Source organism: Euprymna scolopes, chromosome 14, assembly GCF_053919585.1.
Source record: "Euprymna scolopes isolate OS-2025 chromosome 14, ASM5391958v1, whole genome shotgun sequence".
NCBI lineage: Eukaryota > Metazoa > Mollusca > Cephalopoda > Sepiida > Sepiolidae > Euprymna > Euprymna scolopes.
In genome coordinates this window covers 98,051,744-98,077,513 of record NC_136495.1, presented here as the reverse complement: position 1 = coordinate 98,077,513, position 25,770 = coordinate 98,051,744, and the positions used below count along the sequence as shown (strand labels likewise).

The following is a 25,770-nucleotide window of genomic DNA, read 5'->3' as shown; positions in this document are numbered from 1 at the left end:
CAATTTGAACAAGGGGAGCTGGTCCCCCCTCCCCAACATCTTGGGAAAATAAAAATAAAAAAAAGCATTCCCGCAGTAAATGAAATACTATCCCGCAGTCAAACTTGACCTCATTAAGTCATTAAAACGGGCACCTGCCAAATCCAAGTAATTAAATAAATTCAAACGTGTTTCCGTTAGCATCTCGCGGTGGCCCAATGGTTAAAACTGTTGCACTCTTTTTTTTTTTCACACTTTAATTTCCAACTTTGCCTCAAGGGTCCGGGTTCGATCCTCATACTTACCTACCAAAACATTTTTTTTTAAACCTTCCACCCCACCCAAAGTGAAAAAGTCTCTAGATTATTGGGATCTACAAAATTCTACATATGGTTCACCACAGTAAGACTTTTGTTGTTCAAAGTATTCATTTTGGCACCACATCCTGGTCCGCGACTGTACATAGATGGCACTCCTGAACAAGTTAGCACAGGATGGTTAGCCAACAGAGGTTTCACCATCAAAATCTGGCCACTTTTGGACCTGTGAGTTCAGCCAAATAATCCTTGTTGGTGCTTGCCCACATCCTCAGCTTCCCACACAGGCAAGACATAGAAGAGAATTATGTTGCAAGTTAATTTCCTTTACAGACAATGTGCTGCACGCTGAAAACATTGAAGACAGACTATCTGCACAATTTATAATGATTTAACCATTGTGAAGATATTGATAACAGTCATTTGTTTGAAACAAGATGGGATAAATTTATGAATTTTTTCCTCCATATTTGTTACTGATCAATTTAGAATCCATGAAAATCATTTTATTTTGACCTACAATATTAGTTTAATTCTCAAAGGTTTGTTGAGTAATACAAATTTAACAAAATTCATCCGACTTTACATGATTAAACTATAAAAAGTGTTCTTTTTCATTTTTTAAATACCTCACCTCAAAAATTTTTTTTTTTTTTTTTGAAAAAGAAAAAAAAAGTGCTAAGTGTGTGTCAGCGGTATTCACCTTAGGCAGGTTGAACTTGCTTCTTCCAAGAAAAGAAGTGTCAAGGGAATATAAAATTTATAAATGCTCCACTATCGCATATATATCCTCGTCAGGAGATGATGCCATTAGGTTTTTGCAGTTCTCGTAATCAACATCCTCTGACAGACAGCATCTGGTATTCCTAAATGGTCACCCATCTGATACAGACCAGGCTCAACATAGCTTAACTTTGGTGATCCAATGAGAACTGGTGTGTCAACAAGATTATGCATATTCTAACCAGCGTGTGTGTGTGTTAAGATAGGGCCCTTATGGTTATTTATAACTTCAAACATCACCATCTGTGAAATCATTCAATTTTAAGAATCATTTTTATCTCAAGTACAAGTCTAACTAATATGTTATAGATTAAGTAACAATTATTCAGTTTATAAAAATAAAATTTTAAAAATTACTTGTTTAGATTTAAGTTAAAGAGTGTGGCAGTTCAGTTTTGTATATGTTTAACATAAAATGGACATACTACTTATTAAACTGATCTTTATCCTAAATAATCCTGTTTAGAAACATTTTTAAAATTTTGAGCAGGTGATAATTTTATGTTAAAATTATATTGAATGCTCTTAAAAGTTTTTCTTCATTATTTGGAAGATAGATTTTTTTCTAAGTTTTAAATTAAGTTTTTTTTTTAATAAAATTAAAATTTTAGGGTGAGGTCAACAAATTCTCAGAAAATATCAACTTCAGATCATGTTACATTAAACTTACATCACTTGCACCACCAGAAAATCAAATAGTTGGTTAAAAATTTTATAAGATGAAAATTTGATGATTTTTTTTTTTGTTTTTAAATTATATAAAGTAATTGATTTAAATTAGTTTTTGGTGGTGGTTATAGTATACAATACTCTTATCTATAATTAAAACTGTCATAGTTTACTTTCATAAACTGAAATAATATTTCATTTTAAATAAAAAGGTAAAGAAATATAAAAATGCTGGGTTCTTGCATAGAATCTCCCTAAACTAAAAAACAAAAATAAAAACTCTGTAGGATGTATGTAGCAGTGACAAAATGAAAACATTTCATAAATCATGTAAATTGATCAAGTATTTTTATTTTTACAAAGAAAATCCTTTTTAATCGATTAATGGGAATTCATAGTCATTACAACATAAATTTTGCAAATTTGAATTGAGTTTTTTTTTATATGGGGGTCACCACTTATCAAGTCTCAGAAGCCACTCGGAGATAAGGGTTATTGCGTGTACAGTAATCAATGGGATAGTATCGTAGTAATAGTTAGTATTGGGAATTTGATAAGGTGTCATTACTTAAGGGGGTGGTTCATCAGGAATTTGTTTGTGTTGGAATTGAAGACATCCAAGTTGAATTCCGGGGGGGGGGGGGACAGGCAAGCGGCAGAGAGTTCCACAGCCGTGCAGTTCTAAGAAAGAAGCTTTGTTCATGGAATCTACGTTTTGATTTAGGCACGGATAAAGAGGGAGGAAAATTATTGACAGTTATTATCCTTTGTTTTTTTTTGTTTAGATTATTTTCAAAATGGCTGACAAAACAGCCACTCTAGTTACTCATAAAATTTGATTTTCTTATTTAAAACTAAAACTACTTTATCAATTTACGTGAATTTTGTAATACGATATTTTCATTTAATCACAGCTATGTACATTGTGCAGATTTTTCTTTATTTTTGTTTTTAAATATAAAGGGAATTATGGACAAGAATCAAATGTCAAAAAATAAAAAGCTTACTTTGTTGATTAAATAAGGCAAGAATGAAACTGCTTCAATATCATTCATATGATAATCATCTTCCGCAAGAATAATGAAAATGCTCTGAAGATATTCCAATGCTTTATTTAGCATACTTGGGTTGGTATCAAAAAATCGTAAGGTTAACCACTTTAATATCAAATCCAAATTGGCTACCGTTTCATGTTTTTGCGTATCAAGGCACTGAAGAAAAAAAAAAAAAAAAAAAAAAAAAGAAGTTTGATTTTGATGCATAATACAATTCAGAAAAAAGTACACGCTTTTAATATAAAATAGATTTTACAATTTATTATTATGCAAGTTAATCTATTTTGAATGTTTACTATATTTCAAACTAAACAGAACAGATGATTTCCCTCATGCCTCTTAAATTTATAAACCTAAAGTAAATTTTAATAAATTTTTATTTAGCTTAATAAAAGATTAAAAATAAACAAGCAAACAAGATATTATGCATATTACAAGAAAGAAAATACAATTTAAAAAGAATTTCAAAGACAAAAAAAATTTGATCATTAATTCCAATATTTACTAATGACCAATTAAATACAGAAAGAAATTACCAGAGCAGACCAAGAAATAATTAGTTTAAATAGTTTTTAAATTAATGACTGATTTTATAATTATGGCATGATGAATGGATAACATGGATGCTATCAAGAGATTTCAGGTGAGAAATCTTAAAGGCATATAGATATAAAGCAAAAAAAGGTGAAAAAAAACCCCAGAAACAAAGATAGGAGGAGGAGAAAAAAATACGATACAAAGGTAATTGAAAAAATACGATACGAAAGTAATTGAAAAAATATGATACAAAGGTAAATGAATAAAAAAAGAGTAAAAAAGATAAGATAAGTTTAAAAAAGAAAAAGGATTAATAAAAAGAAAAGATAGGAGGATGGAAACATGAGGAAAGGGGATGACATGAAAGAGAAAAATTTATCACAACACACCTTTGCTAAGGTTTCTATTGCTTTTATGTGTGATTTGAAGTCAGAATGAAATAATAGTTCCATTAAAGATTTACTAAAGTTCTTTTCCATCTGAGTTCGCAACTGCTCCACAAATTCTCCTCTTGGTTCTGTGAAGTTCCATTTGAGTACCTAAAAAATTAAAAACAAAATAAGATTAGCAATGTTCTTTTAATATGTGCTATACATAGTTCAGTAATAAATTTACACTCTATAATGGTGACTATATATATATATATATATATATATATATATATATATATATATATACACACACACACACACACAAAAGACAGTGTTTCATTGTAAACAACTGATGATCCTTTAAATAGCATTAGGTTATTTGTGAATTCATGAAAAATTGATTCAGTAATTGCAGGAAATGAATAGACTTAAAGGCAAAATAATTTTCCAACATAAAAAATTATATTGTTTCAAAGGTTCAAGCATGTCAGATTGAACACAACAGCAGACTTATTCTTTTTTTCCAATTTTTTTTGGATATCTTTTCAATTTGCTGAGCAGTCTTTTATTTCAGCTGGCATGTTGTATATTATGGTGCTCAAAAGTTGTTGTTCAGCCATATTCTTCAAGCATTTTCTATCAGTCCATCCGATTGTCGTCAGGAGCGATTGCTGTTGTCGTTTTCTTTGAGGCTGGGTATATTTATAGTTACTTTTTTCTTTTTTAATTTTTTTCTTTTATGGTTACAAAAGGTGGGTGCAGGTAGGGTAGGGGTGAATTATTTTTATTTGTAATTTGATTTTATTTTATATATATATATATATATATATATATATATATATATTTATTTAGTTTCTTGTTAGTTATTGAATAGTTAGTATATTTGTCCCGATATTAAATGAGATCCGGTTAATAAAATCAAATGGATTGAGATAGATATATAATGCTTAATGATTATTTTAAACACTTAGAATGATTTTGACAGAATGGAGTAATCACATAAACTAGAAAATATCAATGGAAGTTTTGATATTGGATAATCTGTTAATTTAATAGATCTTTTCCTGTTGCTATGTGTCAAAATTGCCAGAAAAAGATAATGTAATGTATAATTATATAGTCTAAAGAAGCTTGGAGTATTTATATAAAAAAAAATACATAAGATAAAAAACAAAATGCAGTTTAAATTCCTAAGTTTAGCACTTGCATAAGCCAACTTGCCACTAGAAAATTCACAAACACAAAAGGGAATTCAACAATATAATGTGAAAACAGAAAAAGGACCTTAACTCAAATTACTAAATAGAAGACAGATGATCAGCCATTTTTTTTTGTGTTTTTTTTTTAACATGGGAATCACGACTTATCAAGGCCCGGAAGCCACTCGGAGATAAGGGATATTTTATGTACAATAATCAATGGGATAATATCGTAGTAATAGTTGGTATTGGAGATTTGATAAAGTGTCTTACTTAAGGGGGCGATTAATCAGGAATTTGTTTATGTTGGACTTGAAGATATCCAAGTTGTAGTCAGGTAGGAAACAGGCAAACGGAAGAGAATTCCACAGGCGTGCACTTCTCAGAAAGAAGCTATGTTCATGGAATCTATGTTTTGATTTAGGCACAGATAAATAGTGGGGGAAATTACTGACAGTGGTTTTAGCTAGACGGGTGTTTATCGTGAGGGATTGGCGAGGAGGGACCAGAGATTGGAGCTCAGACAAGCACTTGCTATGGAAATAACGATAAAACAAAGACAGGCTCGCAACATCTCTTCTGTGGGAGAGAGGTTGCAGGGAAGAGAAAAGAGCATCCCCCACTAAGCCACAAAGTCTATTTTGTACTTTGTCAAGGCAGGATAGGCTCTTTTTAGAAGCTCCAGCCCAGATGTGGCAGCAGTACTCCATCTTTGGACGTACTAGGCTTTTATAGAGATAGAGAATTGCATCAGTAGTGAGATATCTTCTGGAGCAGTAGAAGGATCCCACCATTTTCCCAGCGGCCCGGGCAACAGACTTAATATAAGTGTTCCATTTCAAATCAGGAGTAAAGGTCAAACCAAGGAGCTTGTCAAAACATGAAGCCTCCCCAAGACGAGATCCATCCATTTCAATTGATGCTAGATGAGGAACAGAGCGTTGATGATGTAAAGTTAGGAGCTTGGTTTTAGATGCATTAAAAGTAACCAGCCATCTCTTCCCCCACTGAACCACACGCTCAGGATCAGAGGAGAGGGAATCAGAGAGAGCTTTGTCATTTACGGCCTTTGATGTGTTGCCGTAGATGGTCGTATCATCAGCATAGATGTCAATGAATGATTTAAGTATGTGTTTTAGGAGATCATTGATGTAGATCAGGAAAAGAGTTGGGCCCAGGATGGACCCCTGGGGGACTCCAGCATTAATACTGTGGGCCTCTGATTGCTGCCCATCAACCACTACTCTTCTGAATCTATCAGAGAGAAATGATGTAATTATTGAGAAAACATTTCCAGTTATACCGTAGCTGGAAATCTTGTGAAATAGGCCTTTATGCCAAAACCTTATCGAAGGCCTTTGATATGTCAAGAGCAATTGCCCTAGAAAGGAAGCCTTTGTCGAGAGATTCACTAATCCTATGTGATATAACTATTAGCACATCAGCTGTAGATCTAGCAGAATAGAAACCATATTGCATGTCACTAAGAAGGGTATTTCTGCTGAGGTGGTTAACTACTTCTCTATTTAATATGGATTCCAGTAACTTTCTCATGACGCACAAGAGACTTATTGGTCTGTACTGAGAGGACTTGACTTATCACCTGAGTTCTTAAATACAGGGCATACTGACAAGGTTTTTCAGGGTGTTGGGAAGCAGTTCTCCTTAAGGCAATGCTTAAACGGTTTTGTAAGTATGGGGCCAAGTTCTGGTCAAAGCTTTTTCAACACTATAATTGGAATGCCGTCTGAGCCAGTTGCTTTACTGGAATCAAGGTTCTTGATTAGTTTGGCGATCTCGTGCACAGACATTTGTATGTTGGATAGCGTGTTGTCTGTTGTAGGAGGAAATACGGGGAGTTGATGACCTTCATCGCAGAGGGTAGAGTTAACTGCAAAGTTCTTGGCAAATAGTTTGGCCTTGTCTGATGCTGATAATATGACCTCAGGTCCATTGATGATGGTTGGGATAGAACACACGCTTCTGTTCAGGATCCTGTTTGCTATTTGCCAAAACTGGTGGGAACCAAGCCGCTGCTCAGCTACTTTGGATTTGATGGACTGAGCATATAGCTCTCTTACATTTTTTTTTATTATTCTTTTACAGTGGTTGCTGGCAGTCCTGAAAGCAGCTTTAGTCTCAGTACATCTATTACGTTGGTAGCTATGACAAAAGGGATTTCTGTGTGCGATGGCAGCAGCACATTCTGGGGAGAACCATGGCTGGCTGTTAGGTTTTTGTTGGAATTTTTTGGATGGTATGAATCGGTCTATGCCTACAATTAACCATTCGGTCAGGTCCGATACTATAGAGGGCACATCCTTTTTAAACATGGAATGCAAAGGTAGATCAGATATGAATGTACAGAAGCTATCCCAGTCAGCCATAGAGTATGGATATACAGTACGGTGGAGAGGTACATCTGAAGACTTATTGATTTCATTTTTATCTTAACTGATACAACTGTGTGGTCGGAGGATTCCAGGGGAGATAGAACGGAACATGAATATAGCTCAGGGTAAGTTGTGAGGAAAAGGTCTAGAAGGCTTGCATACTGACCAGTAGTATCGGGCACACGGGTGGGTTCATGAACAATCTGAGTGAGATCATAGGCAATGGCAAAATCATGACAGAACCCCCTCTCATCATCTATCTTATTTCAGTGGGTCAGCCATTCCACATTATGGACATTGAAGTCACCACAAATGTGAATGTTAGCCGAAGAATGAGCAGACAGGATGAGGTCAATTTTCTCAGATATACTCTTAAGGACAGTAACTCCGCTGTTGTGGGGGCGATAGAGGGCAAATATGAATGCGGTGGTGTAAGCAAGTGCAACCCAGAAGCATATATAAGGTAAATTAGGGTCTTCTCTGGAGATATCTCTACCACACGAGAAGCCATCTTTAATGTAGGCGCATATTCCATGTCCATGGCGATCTTGGGGGGTCAGATTTAGATGTTAAGTTAGAGTATCCTTTTATTATGAACTCATCTAGGGAAGTGGTCGGCCCTATGCCAGTTTCGCTTAGAAAGAGTAAGTTCGGTTTCGTCTCCTGGAAGGTTGGAACGTAGACCCTTGATGTTGGAGAAGGAGACATGGTAGTAGGGGTCTACGTTGGAGGATGGGGTTCTAGGTTTATTTGTGTTTTTTTTTTTTTTTTTTTTGACATATTTCATGTTGAGTTCTTGGGGTTTGTGGAACAGGTCGACAGACTTTGTTAGAGTAGGACAGAGAGGGAAAGTAAGAGAGAGAAAGTAAGAGAGAGAAAGAGGGGAATTTTTTTTTTTGTAGCACATAAGGTAAAGCCGTAACAATTACTCACTAGTATGGCATTGAGAGGCCCCACCAGAAACTACTGCATGGTCCAGAATCCATTCATCAAATGGCAATACAGCAGCCCCAGTACACCTGCTGATAAGACAGCCTCCTTAGTGGATAACCAAGGTTCGGGTCCTTGACTATCAGGCGGGTAACGTCATCCCAGATGAAACGTTTACCTCCAGCACCCTTACTAGTGACGTGGCCACAAGGATAGACATAGAAACAGAAAAATTTCCAACATCTCAGGCTACTGTTCACGAAGTTTTACCGACCTGAAAAGCAGCCTTACCTTCACCCTTTCTCAGAAAAATCACCCATTGGAAATGAGGACTGAGGGACAAAAAAGGAGAAGCGAGAGTTACTGGAGCTGCCGATAACACAACCACAGTGTATTATCTACTCTCCATTTAAAAAAAAAAAAGTAAGGACTTATTAATATCTACTTAATATAAGTCCGTTATTCCGTTCCCATTTTAGGAGAATATTTGAAAATAGTTTTCCCTCCCATAATTATGCGTGGATTTTTTTTTTTTTTGGATTTATCTAACCTCAATAGAGAATGATTTGAGCATTCATGCTTCACCTTATAAGATGCTGTAATGGAACTTTCAATTTGTGAGGTCGGGTTTTTTTTTTTACCATATAGCTGTTTCAGAAAATTAAAATAGGACAGCTATTAAATTTATGGGTCTTCAGTAGAAAGTATCATATATGGCACAATCACGTTAACACACCGGTTCTCACCAGATCATCAAAATTAAGCAACGTTGAGCCTGGCCAGTACCAGATGGATGACAATTTGGGAAGGATAGGCGCTGTATGTACCTTCTGGGAAAGTTGGGTGTGGGACCAGCACCCTCACTCTGTAAAAAGAACTCCTCGCTACAAAAACATCTACAAAAAGTTGTAGATGGCCTATGCCCCTCCATGGGCTCAAGGGCTATGGATGGATGGAGTGGAAAGTACCACATCTCCAATAACAAAATGTAAAGACAATCCAGTTACTATTTCACTTATAAATTAAATAAGTCTTGGAAGCTTGGAAACTATAAGAAAAAATAAACTTAATCCAAGTCTTCATTGAAAAAATTCTTTGCTTGTAAGAAAATTTATCTTTTGCAATGAGTTTGCTTCCTGGAATTTATGTTAGTCTTAATATTGTTGTAGGGATCATCAGTTGTTTATGAAAAATTGTTATGGATCAAGTAAAGATTAGATACCCCATAGCAGAAGATGAATACTGGCGAACATTTTAAGTGACACCGGTTGTTCGACCTTGACATTGCATTGGTTGTTTGTAAACACATCAAATAGCAGACATGGTCGAATGTTTGCGAGCAAGATTTTTAAAAAAATATATTTGCAAAACTTTTTAAGATTTAAAAGAAAAAATATATAGTTACAAAACATGTTTTTTAATATTAAATATTTACAAAACTTTTAAGGATTAAAAAAACAACTTTTTTCTATTTACGCAAAACTTTTTAGTGCAAGTAACAAATCAAACGTAAATTTAACAAACTATATATAAATGGGTGTCTTTTTGAGTGCGTTTTTTTTTTTATATATATTTACAGAACTTTTTAATCAAACTAATAACAAAAATTTAAAAAGCTAAAAAGAATGAAATATATAAATTACAAAACATTAGAAACTGAGAATTTCGGACGCTAAACTTACTTGTATTTAATTTGTCCTTGTGGAGAAGTAAGCAAATAGCAAGTTGTTTTTTTTTAAAATAAAAATGAAAATTATAAAAAGATTTGTATCTTGTGATACTACACTTCAGCTTTATAAAGATAAAAGTTATAAAAGATATGTGAATAAAATATATTTTTTAAAATCTCGATTGTTTAGACTTGTTGCTTATACTTGTGATTTTATTATGCAAAAAAACTGCCTCAGTCTAGAAGGATTTCTCCTTCACTGAACACTTACATATATCACACTTTAAATATTGAATTGTATTAAAAACGCACAAAGAAAGATAAAAAAAAAAAAAAAAATAAACACACTGTACATAAAAATTAATCTTGGTTGCAAAAATCCGAACAAGTCAGTTATTTTATATTTGTTTCCACCATTAAAAAGTTTGGTTATAATTTTATTTAAATTTTTTAAAAATTATGTATTTTTTAATAGACATCATCCAAACATCAGTTATAATGTCGGTTTATTTATTTGGTATTATTTTACAACCTGCCCCAACGTAGTATAAACACTCCCAACCAACCCATGTTAAGAACGGCTTTCGGAATACCCCCCCCCCCCATGTTAAATATAATTTTTAAAAATCTTGTTCGAACATTCTACCATTTGACGTGTTTACAAACAACCAACAGCAATGTCAAGGTCGAACAGCCGGTGTCACTTGAAATGTTTGCAAGTATTCGTCTTCTGCTACAGAGTAACTAATCTTTACTTGATCCATTGTTATAGCTGTCTCTCTCTATATATATATATATATATATATATATATATAAAAAACTGTTTTTTTTATCTATTTTTTTTTTCTCACCATTATATAATTGAATAAGTAACTTAAAAAAAATTATTTTAACAATATTAAACTACTAAATGTTTTCCCCATGAAAAACAACCTGATGACTAAGAAAAAGTTATTTATTCCAAATTGATGATTTCATATAGTTAAATCTGGGCTGATTTGTGTTAAAAATATTGACCATATTAATCCCTATCTGTGTATTGAATGGATACAATAATATTTAGTTTGCTGCACCTTATAACAAATGTCCATGCAAAATTTCAGTCCGATCAATGAAGTAGTTTTGAGAAAAAGTGGAATGGACAGACTAATATGTATGTGACATTTTTAATAGGAGAAGCATTGTTGAACTGAGAAAGCATTAGCGTGCTGGAGTTTTTTTCATCTTATTGTTTTGAGTTACTTTGAGTAGTTTTTACTGTAAAAATACAAATGAATAAGGTACATTCATTAAGTACATTATGATTCAACCTTTTTTTGTAGGAGGCTTTCTTATCCCATCAAATCCATTAAGTTTTAGCATAACTCACCTTTAGATTCTTTTCATCTTTCATTCTGGATTCTTTGGACACTGTAACAAGCAAAGGAGGAGATAAATCTTCCTCCTCCTTCTTCTTAGAGGTCTTTGAAGGAGGTCCCTTTAAAAAATAAAACAATAGTAAATCAGAACCTCTGTTTTACCATAAATCTATGAACAAATAAGTCTGAAATTGTTTAACATGCTAATCTCAAATCTAGAGATACTTATATTTAAAAGAATGAAAATTGAATGCTAAAAAAATAAAGAATTAAAACGTTTAAGTAAAAAAAACTTTTTTAAATACAAAATGAAAATACTCTAAAAATTTTTTTTTTTTTTTAATGTTATGCAAAAGTTCTTTTGGACTAAATGTTTCGATCTGAATATAGTTTAAGTATATAATAAAATTGAACATATGTGTCTGGTTCACTTTAATAATCATGAATGCAAATTTATTTTTAAAAAAGAGAAACTGTCACACAAAATTTTCTTGTTAATATTTTTATGCCTAGAATAGGAATTAATCTTCAGGCACACAGTTATATAGTTTATAGATTCAGTCAAGAAAGAGAAGGATAAGCTTATTTTTTTGTAAATTTTATATAGCTCAGCATTTTCTGTTTTTATAATAAAATTGACCTTACATGTGACAACAGTAAGAATTCAATTGTGATAAAATAAAATAAATTACTACTTCCCAATCCAATACCAGATATTCCAATAAAAACCTTATTAGCATCACCAATGGTAAGTCATCTATGAAAAATATTTAATGGTTAAACTAGATTGAAACTTTTTCACTTTGACTATATTGACTGAAGTATTGTTTGTTGCTTATATCTGGGATTAACAATAGTACAGAAATACTGTTGCTATTCCCTACATCGTACAAAATAAATGCTATAAGTTTATCAATCCTTTTGAGATATTTGCAACATTAGAAATTTAGAGATAGCTATATATAAAATAGCTTAATTTGAAATTAACACGATAAAAAGACTGACTGACGAAAAAAATTATATAATATATGCAGAAACATTTTTAATTGATTACAAAGATATTTAAATCACAAAATTAAAAATATATATTCTAAGTAAATCATATTTAATCTTTTGAACATATGTATTCAATAAATAAATATAACTACAATAATTAAATGGTTTTAATAGATAAGCATTGTTTGCATATTAAAAAAATGTTTTTTAAAGATCAGAAATTATTAAATAGGCAAATACTTCAAAGATTCACGCCAAGTATATTTTCCGAAATTGCTACAATGTTTTGTTTTAAAACATGTATTTTTTAGTTTTCAGATTTAAAAAAAATTTAATATGGAATAAATTTATAATAAATTATTTTGTAACAAAAATGATCTTCATATATAAGTTCTATCTTAAATGTTGCTTTCAATCATAAGCCAGGGATTTCCTTGGCACCAAAGCCAAAGGCATCCAGGCCATTTTTGAAATGGCTTTTTCCATATTGACTGCAGTATGTTGCAAGTCCTCTGCAGTTCTAAATCTACCCTCAGGCGTTGCCTTTTCCCTTTAAGGGAGATGTTTATTGCAAATTGGTTGAGGTGCGATTAGGCAGACCAGGCATTTTTTGCAGGCCAGAATGTTCTTCCTGTAAGGCTTGGCTCTTCAATTCCACTTTCCAACCCTTGTCACATCATCCCGCCATGAGAGGGAGGTAAATAACTTAATTATTGTACATAATTATTTTTTTTAACTGCAAAATTCTTTAATAATCTGTGCAATTCATACTGCATTAAATTTTCTACATCCGTGTCATTAATTATTCTCAACTCCAAGTAGAAAACATTTTTTAATACTTTTAACATTGCACTGTTTTCTTGCTTGCATCAGTCTAGTGGAAAATTTTAATTATGAGCGATTTGTAAAGATATTTTATATATTAGCCATTTTCATTTATTTTTTTTTTTTTATCAAAGCAAGCAACCTTGTAATGATTAAAAATGCGATGAAGATTAAAAAAAATAAACAACATTTCCATACTTACTTTGCCACGACCAGCTACACCAGATTTTCCGGCCTTAGCCTTCCCCTCTGGGGCAGTCTGAGGACGGGCTGCTGGTAATGGCATATCTACATCATCCTCATCATCACAGACCTCCATTTTCTTCACAGTCGCTGATGGAGCCGCAACCTTTGCGGGTTGTGGAGCTGCTTTTACAGCTTTTGCTGGCTTGGCAGGTAAATTAGCACGGGCTTTTTCAAGTATTTGCATCAATGCGTCTTTTGATGCCGGCTGCAAAAAAAAAAAAAAAACAAGCAATAATATACTTTTACAACAATTTCAGATTGCAATAAGAAAAATGCATCATTCATCTAACACCAAGGTAACAAAGAGAGGTTTGTAATTTTTCTAAGGTATCCAAACTTAGAGCAAAACAATAAGCGATAGATAACATCTGCAGTGATATCTTTCTCCAGAAAGTAGTCAGAAACTAACAGGAAAGTTCAGAATAGATCATGTTCTAGAATTTGATCTCAGTCCAAAGACCAGAAAGTGTTTGAACAGTCTCATATCAACTGATTATAGAATCTATCAAGATATCAATAATTAAATAGAAGCAATGCTGCATGTTTGGAATAAAAATAAAGTTTCCAAATTAAATTTGCATTAAAAAAAACAATGTTATCTACTTAATTTTTATGTCAATTTCAATGAAAAAGCAAGCTTGTCTACTTAATTGTCATGTCCAATTCGTAATATTATTGCATTATTACAGGAATTACATACTTTCACAATTTCAGCATCCATTAATCTATCACTATTTTGAAATTGTAACAAGACAGATTGCAGTTACCTCCCACACATCTCTTTAGTTAAGTAAAACTTGCAATTTCCGTTGCAAAATATTTTCATTATTAATTTTGAAATGACAATTAAGTAGATACCATTGGTTTAATCAAAATCAAAGATTTTTATTGTTGTTCTTATTCTAAACAAGTGCCAAAGCAAATTGGTAGTCAAAGTGTCATATGGATATGAACTAAACAAAAAATATTATTCATCCAAAAATGAAAAATACAACTCACCTTGGCTTTTGCAGCAGCTTTAAAGTAACACTCATAGCCAACATGAATCATGAATGGGACAACAGCCTCGTTGGCCTTCTTTCGAACGTCTGCATTCCGATCTTCCAAGCAAGTTAATAGTAAAGGAATACACATCTTGAGTTCAGAAGGCAGGGACTTCACATTTGGTAACTTTTCACTCAACCAGCCCAACAACTTAAATAGAATACAATATATATAAATATTCAGTTTAATTTTGCCTATAGATAATCAGTTTTAGCATGTCAAAATGTACATTTTTTTTTTTAAAGTATCACGTTGCTCATAGTAGTAGTAGTAGTAGCCTTTCCTGGCATGACCTAGTCATAAAATATGCTTAAATATGATAATTCAATTCATGCAGATTTTGTATTTATTATTATGGAGCCAATTATCTATTGACTATTATATTGTACCCAATATATAGTAATGATTTCAAAAGTAAAAAACATGACTTGGGTGCCATCAGCTAGGATCAAAACTAAAGCATAGAATTTGCCAACCTTAATCATTACCATCTGACTTAAATCCATACACAGAAACATTTTTTTAACAACAACGTTATAGACATAAATGTATAGTTGTGCATGTGTAGAAATAACATTTAGTCAACTTAATCTACAAAATTCCAATATTTTTTAAATTTTGACCCCCTTAGCAGCTATTTTTTGTTAAAAAACAAAATGAATTTGTTCCACAGGCCCAAATCCCCTATATGTAAAGTTTCAAGTTTGTAAACCAAAATTGACAGGAGTTTGATAGACCATTTTTCACAGACAGACAAAGTCACTTATATATAAAAAAATTTTCTAGAGTGTTCTCCACATTGTGAAAAAAGTAAAATGATTTTTTTTTTTTTACATTTTGAAGGTGATTTAATGAAAGGTATTAATCTACCTTTTTATTTTCCGAATGAATAAACTGATAAATTATAAATTCATCTTTGTTTTTAATTTCCTTAAAATAAGCTTTTTGTGCATTATTTTTGTGTAATAAAATTTGCAATTAAAAATCTTTGATCCAGGAAAACAAAAGAAAGATCTTAAGTACATATGTGAAACAAGAAGTTTTGATTAAACAAGTCTTATCTCCCCTTACCTGCATCATGAATCATTTACTAGTGAAAAAGAAGGAAAAATAAAACAAGATAAAGAGAAAAAAAATTTAAATCCAGCCAAACAGCAAGATTGTAGAGCTCCAGCAATTCTGAAAACATTTAGTCTTTTATAAATAAAAAATAAATTAAGTGGAAACCACTTTTTCTGCTGAACTGCTAAACAGCAGACAACTCATCTCAATTTTGATCAACTTGTCACAAAAAAAAAAAAACTTCACATCCATTTGTGACAGTTTTGGAATGGTTCAAATGTACTGATAATGCTATATAATATTCATTATTGATAGTTCTTTCTTTCTTAAAGTAATTGATGAACAAAATACAGAAGTCAAAACCTTGCCTGCTGATGTTTGCATCTTTGATTGCATTCACCAACTGCTGCCAATTCAGTTAATTAACCATTTAACTCTGAAATGAAGTGGTGAATCTAGGTTTCATGCACTGTTAAATATTGGTGCAAAAACTTCTTTTTGTGGTGTTGAAAGTTTGTAAATCAGAATCGTTGATGTGTTATTTTTGATAGACTAAACAAACATGTCCCCCACTTTGAACACAGCTTTCTTATTTACAAATGTTTATGCAAAATCTCCATCTCCCCTGCTATCTTATGCAACTTCAATTAACAATCCATTGAAACGAATTAGTGGACATTTTTTTTAATGTTTTCAGGAACAAATGTTGAATTTAGGTGACTTGAATATTAAACAATAATTGTTTGTACAATCACATTTAAAGCCAACATAGTTCATTTTAACTATTGTTTCTGACAGAGTTCAAATAACACTTATCAAACCTTTGCTTTGCTTAAATAGTACATTTTTCCTAACAAAATGATTACTTTATCAAATAAACTAGTAGGGGTGCCCAGCATTGCATGGGTGTTTGAAGGGGTGTGTGGGTAGATTAAAAGAAAAAATGTTTTGGTAGGTAGGTAGGATCGAACCAGAAGCCTTGAGGTGAAGATGGAAAATAAAGTGTGGAAAAACCAGACACGTTACCCGCTCGGCCAGCAAGAGAGAGTAACAGAAAAACATTTGAATTTAAGGATTAAAAACTGAATTTAATGAGGTCAAATAGAAATCCCACAGTAAACTTATACTGTGAGGCAGTTTTGTTGGGTTTGTTTACCCAACTTTGGCTGGTTTTGTTTCCCCAAGATGTTGGGAAGTGGTGGGGGGACCAGCTCCCTATAAAAAGGGGATCCTCCAAATTGAATAGCAATTGTCTGATGTAAGGGGTTTCCCCCACATTGATCAAAAACTCATTGCTTTCTGGACGTTAACTGTTGCCATTTCAACTTAGTTTCACTTTATGTGAAAAAGCCGAACCAACACAAGAGGGGCTGAAAGAGCAAGAATTTTGTAAAAGTCAATGTAAATAAATCTAGATGTGACGCACGTTCGCAAATCCTATATATTACGATCTAGACAGTATATAAACAGTTCTAAAAAATAGTTACCTTCCCCCGAGAAGCCCCCTCAAAAAAGCCTTTGCTGGACATACAAAAAAAATGTGCACACACATTTTGCCTTTTATATATATACTAGCGAGGGGTACCTGGCGTTGCCCAGGTGTTTGGAGGTGTGTGTGGAAACTCCAGGGGGGGGGGGGGGTTAAAAAAAAAAAAAAAGTAAGTATGAGGATCGAACACAAACCCTTAAGGCAAAGTTGTAAATTAAAGTGTGAAAAAAAAAAAAAAAAAAAAAAAAAACGTGTGACGTTAACCATTGCCCCACCGCGACATGCTAACAGAAACACGTTTGAATTTATTTAATTACTTGGATTTGGCAGGTGCCCGTTTTAATGAGTTAATGAGGTCAAGTTTGACTGCGGGGATAGTATTTTCCCAAGATGTTATAGGAAAAAGACTAACCCACATGCAGCGAGCGACAAATGTTGAATATTTATCTTCCCGAAATCGAGCAAATTAAATAGACAGGCGAGCTTCGTTGTTAACTGTGAGATATTACCATTTATATGTGATATAAAAAGTTTTAAAAAGTTGTGAACCGACCGACCGCTTCTCTGAAAAAAGCCTTTTGCAGACATACAGAAAAAGCGAACACACATACATACATTTTCACTTTTCTATAAAAAGATATATATAGTAATACATACGGACAGAAAAAACGCTTTGGATAATCACAGATTTCAAGGTAGTTCTACTAAAATAGCCATATTTTTTAAACCAAAGCACTTCAAGTCTTCAAATTACTACCGTTTTGTTCAGAAATGAATATACTTTCAAATGAATTAAAATATATAATATACATTCATATTTAATAAGAGTTTTAAGCAAATAAAGGGATAAAAATGTGAACGTCATAAAATGGCATTTTCGGTAAGGTTTTGTAATGACCCCCTCTGATTTCTAAAGGCCTGTACCGTGATTGTATGAAGAATTTTGTTATGAGATTTGGGAACCAATCAGAAGAGGTGTTAATCTTAATACTGTCAAGTGTCCGAAATATTTTTGACCATTTCTTTTTTTGTCGTGTTAAAAATAAGACTTTAATGTGACGAGTATCGAACATTTTGAAAAAAAGATTTTTCTTCGGACACCCACTAGTAAGCAAATCAATCTTTTTACTATCTTTATCAATTAAAAGTATTATTGTATGTTGAGTAGGACCGCGGTAATTGATAATAATTTAAAAGGACCTACCCGGAAAAAAAAAAAAAAAAAAAAAAAAAAAACGTTTCTATTTTTCGAGTTTGGACAAATGTAGTATTAGTAGCAGCAGCAGCTAGGTATTAGCGATAGCACAGTGTAAACGTAAACACGCATTCTTTAATTTTTATTCAAGAACGAATTAAGAAAAACATGAAAATATGAATATAAATGTTCTTATGTTTAATTAGAGCTATCTTGTTATCAGAATAACATTAGTTTAGAACTATTCGGTTTTCAGAATGTATAATAACAATTATATATTTGTTTTTTGACAACTTTTTCGAATCTATGTGTATAATAATACAAACCCTCAAATCAATATTCTTGAAATTTTAAAAGCAGTTAGAAAACACATCAAACTAAAATTAGGAAGCTTTTTATTTTTATTTTTATTTTTTTTTTCTACTTATTAAGGGAACAGTATTTTTACGACCTGCTCCAGTGTAATATGAACGGCCTATGGAATAAACACCTTCAACTTTGAAAATAGAAATCAACAAATTTGGTGCTTGTATCTTTATTGAACCGTGCTATTTTGAAATAGTATTTTCAAGTTAAATTAAAGTTTTACAATATTTTTATTTTATTAATTTGCTAACTGAAAGTACAGAATAGTTAGAGAACACCCTCCTCTTACCATGTTAAGAATGGCTTTTGAAATAATAGCATTATTATTTCAGCAAGGTTCAATAAGTGCACAAGTACCTGGAATTTTCTCCGAAATTTCATAACGCAGCTTCTTATTAAATTAAAACTAAAACTAGTGTAAAAAATGTGACGAAACGCATATGGTCTTAAAGAGGGGAAAATCTTCAAACGTGTCAGGCACAAAAATAGTCATAACTTCCTTAATTTTAATCAGATTTAAAAAGATTCTTTCTTAGCTTATAAAGCTCTTTCTATGTATACCAATATTGAAATATTTTAAGCTATTTCAATTTTTTCAGGTGTATTGCTAATCCGTATATATATAGATTCAGATTTTTCAATCATTTTAAAATTTAGTAATACAAAAAGTTTTAAATGATAGCACTTACCTCTGACCGTAAATTCGGATTTTCAAGTTTCAGTGCATCATAAAGGGCTTCAGACTCGACGAGTGGGTGAAGACCAGATTTATCAACCCATGAATTCAATGTAACCAATGCTGCAGCTCGTAACTGAACCTGAAAATAAATATAACAAATCATTTTTAAAAGTCAAAGACTAAAAAAGTTTTAACAAAAAAAGACTACATTCTGCAATAATGGCTTGTTGGGCAAATGTATATCTATCAAATTTTTGGTCAGATTTTAAAGCTTTGATTGATGAAGCATTAGCGGATTTTCTTTTAAATCTGCTATTAGATAAATTTCTTCTCTTTAAAGTAATAAAAAAAAAAAAAAAAAAAAAAAAAAAAAAACACTTAAAAAAAAATTTTAAAAATGAGTATCCAAAAGCTTTATTACTAACCTTGCTGTCACCCAAGCAATTGGTGATTCCTGGTCCAACTGTTCGAATATGTTGTTTACAATGTGGTCCCAATGCATTTGCTAGGGTTTGTAAAATGCTCAAGGTAGTGTTAACCTGTCATAAAAAGTGTTGATATATTTAATAAATTGAAATCTCCTCGCAAAAACAATCAAATGTAACAAGTCTTACTATTTTTTAAAAATTGTACTTGATAGAAAATTTATTTAAATAAAAACACCAATCCCTTAAAACTTCTATTTCTATAAAAAAAAGTGTGATACACTAAAAGTAGATAATTGTTGCCCTTGCTTAAAAAAAAAAAAGACATGTATATATCAAGTTGAAAATGTAAACTGCTTAATTTTTATTGAAGAGTACCATCAGCCATGCCTGTTTCAATTGACTGAAATGGAGAAATTGCAAAAGAGGATGAATCAACCACTTTCTCTGGTGGTTGTGTGATGTGGCTCTTAGTATATGACTTCTGGTTACCCAGAGATACAAAAGTAGGTACGCAGAATATGCAGAAAAGAGTGTATTCCATCAACATCGACTTGTAGCTAATACCTACTATCGTAAATACGTCTTGTTTTTCTTCTACTTAATAGAGTAGTTACCTACATAATCATTCTTTTTGTGCGATATAACACTCCTACTGGGAGAAAAGAGCTATTATTCAATCTTTGGTGACCTTTCACTCATTCATATATTGGCCGTTAGGATGATCTGGTCTGACTGCTACCTACAATCTTTCCATAGGCATCAGCCGATATTGTAGTTAGGTCGTTCAAACACAGGCAGTCTAGTGTGATCTATATTTAACTAAATGTGTCAGCTAATAAGATCATTGCATCCTAAATAAAATTTATTCAAATTTTGATCAGTGAATATTTAAAATAAACAGGTTTATTCTGTTAAGTCTGCAGACAGCATTTGCCATGTTGATGCAAGCCATATAAAATAATATGAATGATTTATGGATAGTATTAAGCACTTTTTGATTTAGTAGTACATACTATTTATCAAGTTTAAAATAAACATATGGTAATACCTTTTACAAGTGGGTGTGCATGTTCAGACAGTTATTAAGTCTTTCATCTAAAATATTAATTGACAAAAAAAAGAAAAAAAACAGATTTGGTTATTTTGCTTTATGGCATATCAACCCTTTTAGAGTTATTTAATGTTGAATCCAGTAATTTTGGAAAACTTTTATGTTTGAAATTTTTATATCATCAAATATTTATTCATGGTGATTGGTTTAGTTGTTTTGCAGAGGAAAATTGGTTTTTACTTTACAGAACATGAGTGATTCCGATTGAGCAAAGAGAAAAAAAAAACATCAATGTTTTGTACATTTTAATCAGGAAGCCAGTATCTCCAGACAACCTGATCTTGTAGTACCAAGAACAAAAAACAGTTCACTGATAAAAATACAAAAATCTTATAAAAATATTAAACATTCTTTAGTCAATAATATTAAAATATCTTGGAATAGAAATTGTAACGAAACATGTCAATTAATAGAATACAGTCCAAAGTTATGATGAATTACTTTGAAATATCTCTGATCTATTTTATTGTATTGCATCATGCTGTTAATAACATCAAAAAATGTTTATAATTAAAAATTCTTAACATCTGCAACAATATAAACTTTGGATTTTTGCATTCATTTAAAATGAATCAAACAGATTGAAATCCAACAAATTTTACACCTTTAAGAATATGAATACATCTAAACACAACACATTTGAAAAATTGAGTTAAAAGCAGTTATCTAATTTTTAATACAATATAGAAATCTCTAATTTAGGCTTTAATAAAATCATAAGCCTTATGATTTTATTAAAGCCTAAATTAGTAAGAAGACAATTGGGGGTCACAGGGGGGTCATTTTTAAACTCTAGAGACAGGAAGACACCTCATAGTCAGTGGTCAGTTCCAAATAATCAGCCACTTCCGACTGACAGAGCAAGTGCAGAAGTAGCCAGTTTTTATTAATCAGGTGTGTTGGTGGCTAAGACAAAAGACTGAACAAAGCATTTCCAATTTTAGGAATTGGATGACAGTAGGTTGGATCAAGAAGATAATTAGGGACTAATAGACAAAATTTGGGGTTCCTTTTTTTTTTTTTTTTTTTTTTTTTTTTTAAAGTTGTGTGACGTGATTATTCACACAAACACAGAACTCAACTGAGTTATATCAAGAACTTGTCTTGTGCTGTTTTATTGTAATGCAATAATGAAAATGATCATCAGGCTACAATTGTCCGACACATAAGTGACCTGTGTATGTGGAATAGTCGCCCTCAAAGTACTTCCAATTTTTAGTCTACAGACTTGAAACTTGATATGTAGGAGATTTGGATTCGTGGAACAAATTTGATTTGGTTTCTGGCCAGAAAAATTAGTTGCTAAGGGGTCAAAATTGAAAAATTTTGAGACATAGGTTGATTAAACGTATATCTCATGCATATATTTAATAATGTTAATATTAAAAAATGTTGATATGCATATGGACTTAGCTCATATGGTAACAAATAACACTGGTGTTAAGTGTTTTGATATCAATTCTAGCTGATGACACTCAAGTCATTTTTTTTTTTTTTTTAACTTTTGAAATCTATTGAAGTAAATTTGAAGTACTATATAATAATCAAGTGTATTGGCTGACTTATAATAAATACAAAATCTGCATAAATTAAACTATCATATTTAAGCATATTTTATGACTGGGCAATGCTGGGTAGTCTGCTAGTATATATACATAAGATTTCTATACCAAATTTAAGTGTAGGTAATGATTTATAATATATAGTTGTGCACACCCTCAACCCCAAGAATTTTATTTTTTTAGATTATCAAATGAAAAGTAGTTAACGACATGGACTGACAGAGTGTCAAAGTTCGAATTAAGTTTGTTCCACAAAAATCACTTTCAGTTAGGATATTAGGTACCCTTCTTGTGGTCCTTTCCTAAAGTACTCAATATCTTTCTAGAAAATTTTGACTATAAAAAATTATCGGGGAAACCAATGCTAACAATAGAATCTTTGGATTCATACGAAATGATGATCAAATGTAATGAAATGTAGATTGTACAGAGATTAATTTTCATGAAAATTCGTTCTTACCATGTTTTTATTGGAATCTCCAAGCCGTACTTTCAAAGCCTCTGGTAATTGACCCAAGTTGGGAGTCACAAACTTATTTTCATTAAGTATAGCAATAATTTTTTGCAGACCTTCATTGCGAACTTTCCAGTTTTTATCTGCCATTTCTGCCAAAATATGCTCAGTTATAAGATCACTGAAAAAAAAAATAAATAAATAAAAATCTTATGTAACCAATTTGCATAATGTGATTATGATTTGACACAAGAACATGAAAATTCCAACATGGATTTAAATATCCATTATAATATCGAAAGATACAAAGTGTACTGGAAAGCCACTAATACAGCCAAGATGTTAAATTGCAAACACTTTAGTTGATATGTTTTATGGATTTAAAATGAACGATAACTTGGATTAATCAGACTATAAGTGACAAGTTTTAGGAGGTTAAAGATTTAATTCTCTGTGCAGTCAATATTAAGAATATGATTATGAATTACTCCAGACTTGTACCTGGCTGTGGCTTACAAAACCAAATTCCATACAGATTTCAGAGTTTGACAAAATGCACCTGAAGAAGGTTACATTAGTTGAAACCTTGTGAAAATAACATTCAAGGTTAGAATAGTAGTACTAAAAATACAAACTATAATTGATTTTCATATATCCAAGTAGAATTCAACAAATACTTTTATTTTAATATTTTGAAATCTGAACAAAAATACATCCAAAGCTCATTTCAAGAAAACTTAAAATTTCACATGATCACACTGATATTTTTTTTTTTAAGATGAAACAAATCAAAAACATTGACCAGGAATATTCTTTCCAGTTTAGTTATAAATCTTTAAAGCTCTTACCACGTAATATTGTATCATATACCATAGTTAATTGCTGTAACTTGCCAGAGTGTTTTCTGGGTGTGATATATATATATATATATATATATATATATATATATATATATATATTGAAATTGTTGAATTTTCAAAGTCAAGTCAAAATATTAAGTCAGTACAAAAGTGTTGCCGATTTAAAATTTCATCTTGAAAATGAAAAACAGCTTTTGAACATTTTTATAACAATATTCATCTTAATTTATTGAACACAAATTGCTGTATTGCCAAGTTTGTTCTCAACCATTTTTAAATGATTGATATGACATATCAATATGCAACTGATACAATATTTTTATTCATAATCATCCATATTCATACAACCTTTTAATATGCTTTAAATGAAAACATTTTACTTCTACAGAATTTTTAGTCAATGCAGTATTTCTCACATTTTACTGATCCTGATATGAGAATAAGTAAAAACAATTGTAAATTCTTACTAACCTGACTTATCAAAATATCAAAAATTAATAGTAGTTTTTTACATGTTTTTTTTTTGTACTTATTTAGAACTAGCCTGGGTGCCCGGGTATTTGAAGGTGTCTGTTGAGTAAAAAAGTGGTAGTAGGCAGGCAGGCTCGAACCTGTACTGCAAAGGAGGAAAAGAACGTGAAAAAAAAAAAAAAGTGACATCTTTGCCACTGCGTCCATTGCCAAACCGGATGTGGCAAAGGTTTAAATTAAGGCTAGTCAATCGAAAAGAGGGAATGACTTTAATGTTTTTAGCCAATTTTTCGATATTTGTCATCCGAATGGTCGAACTTCAAAACGATACCAATCTCATGAAAATCCATTGCCTTTGTCGAAAGTTTTAGGCAGACATACATTTAAACAGACAGGAGAGATTTATATTATAGATCACACTTATTAAAAAAAAAAAAAAAAAATGATAAAAATACAGAAGAATCTGTATGATGCACATACTCATCGTAGAACACAGATGTCATATTCCCCAAATCACATGAAGTGATCAAGTAGTTTCTTTTATTAACTACTAGCGAGGGGTATCCGGCGTTGCCCGGGTGTTTGGAGGTGTGTGTGGAAACTCCGGGGGTGGGGGTGGGGTGGGGGGGAAGTAAGTATGAGGATCGAACACAAACCTTTGAGGCAAAAAAAAAAAAACAAAAAAAAAACGTGTGACGTTAACCATTGCCCCACCGCGACATGCTAACGGAAACACGTTTGAATTTATTTAATTACTTGGATTTGGCAGGTGCCCATTTTAATGAGTTAATGAGGTCAAGTTTGACTGCGGGATAGTATTTCATTTACTGCGGAACGCTTTTTTTTTGCCCCCAAGATGTTATAGGAAAAAGACTAACCCACATGCGGCGAGCGACAAATGTTGAATATTTATCTTCCCGAAATCGAGCAAATTAAATAGACAGGCGAGCTTCGTTGTTAACTGTGAGATATTACCATTTATATGTGATTTAAAAAGTTGTGAACCGACCGACCGCTTCTGAAAAAAGCCTTTTGTAGACATACAGAAAAAGCGAACACACATACAAACATACATACATTTTCGCCTTTATATTTATAGAAGAAATAAAAAATCCGTTATAAGGCTGATTTTGATAGTTTGAATTGAGTTGTTTACTTTATATTTATACATCACGACCGATCAAATCACATCTCGCTTAGTCATGAAAATTTATTTTCTTTGTTAAAATTTCTTTTTATCTACTTGATCAATTATGATTTTTGGAATGACATCTTTGTTCCATGACAAAGATTTGTTTGTACTTTTTTTTTTTTAATAAGTAATTCTAACTAAGCACATTTTTTTTCCTCCCATTTTATTTTTCTTTATTTAAATGAAGAAATCAGCTAAATTTTTTTGTTCCATTCGTAATTAATATTTTTCAATTTCAAAGAGGAATTGTTGGCTGGAGAGATCCTTACCCAATGTCAGTCCGTGGAATTAAATCTTCAACAGGAACAGCACCACCTTTTGCATCATTGTCATTATCACTTCCTTCAGCATCATCCCCATCATTGGTTGATGGGCTGACACCACGAATTGGGGCAGGTGGTTTTTCTCCTTTCACCTTAAAGATCAGATAAAAATGACATTGTTTATTAAAAAAGGAAAATGATGGAAAAAAACAGGGTATCCAGATAGAATAAAATTCACAAATTAAAAGGAGAGAAGAAACATAATTA

General features: G+C 31.9%; 1 protein-coding gene across 3 annotated transcripts in view; it reads right to left on the bottom strand.

The window, feature by feature from the left end:
- The window catches only part of LOC145293193 (cytoskeleton-associated protein 5-like), a 212,062-nt gene that overhangs the window by 50,533 nt on the left and 135,759 nt on the right, over window positions 1-25,770 (bottom strand). For all 3 annotated transcript variants that reach the window (XM_080139687.1, XM_080139686.1, XM_080139688.1), the window contains exons 23-31: window positions 25,510-25,655; window positions 22,724-22,898; window positions 19,588-19,701; window positions 19,173-19,301; window positions 14,327-14,521; window positions 13,284-13,532; window positions 11,272-11,379; window positions 3,730-3,879; window positions 2,756-2,959 (exon numbers count right to left, since the gene is read on the bottom strand). In XM_080139687.1, the coding sequence (XP_079995813.1) occupies window positions 2,756-2,959; window positions 3,730-3,879; window positions 11,272-11,379; window positions 13,284-13,532; window positions 14,327-14,521; window positions 19,173-19,301; window positions 19,588-19,701; window positions 22,724-22,898; window positions 25,510-25,655 (1,470 nt within the window). The remainder of the gene's footprint in view (window positions 1-2,755; window positions 2,960-3,729; window positions 3,880-11,271; window positions 11,380-13,283; window positions 13,533-14,326; window positions 14,522-19,172; window positions 19,302-19,587; window positions 19,702-22,723; window positions 22,899-25,509; window positions 25,656-25,770) is intronic.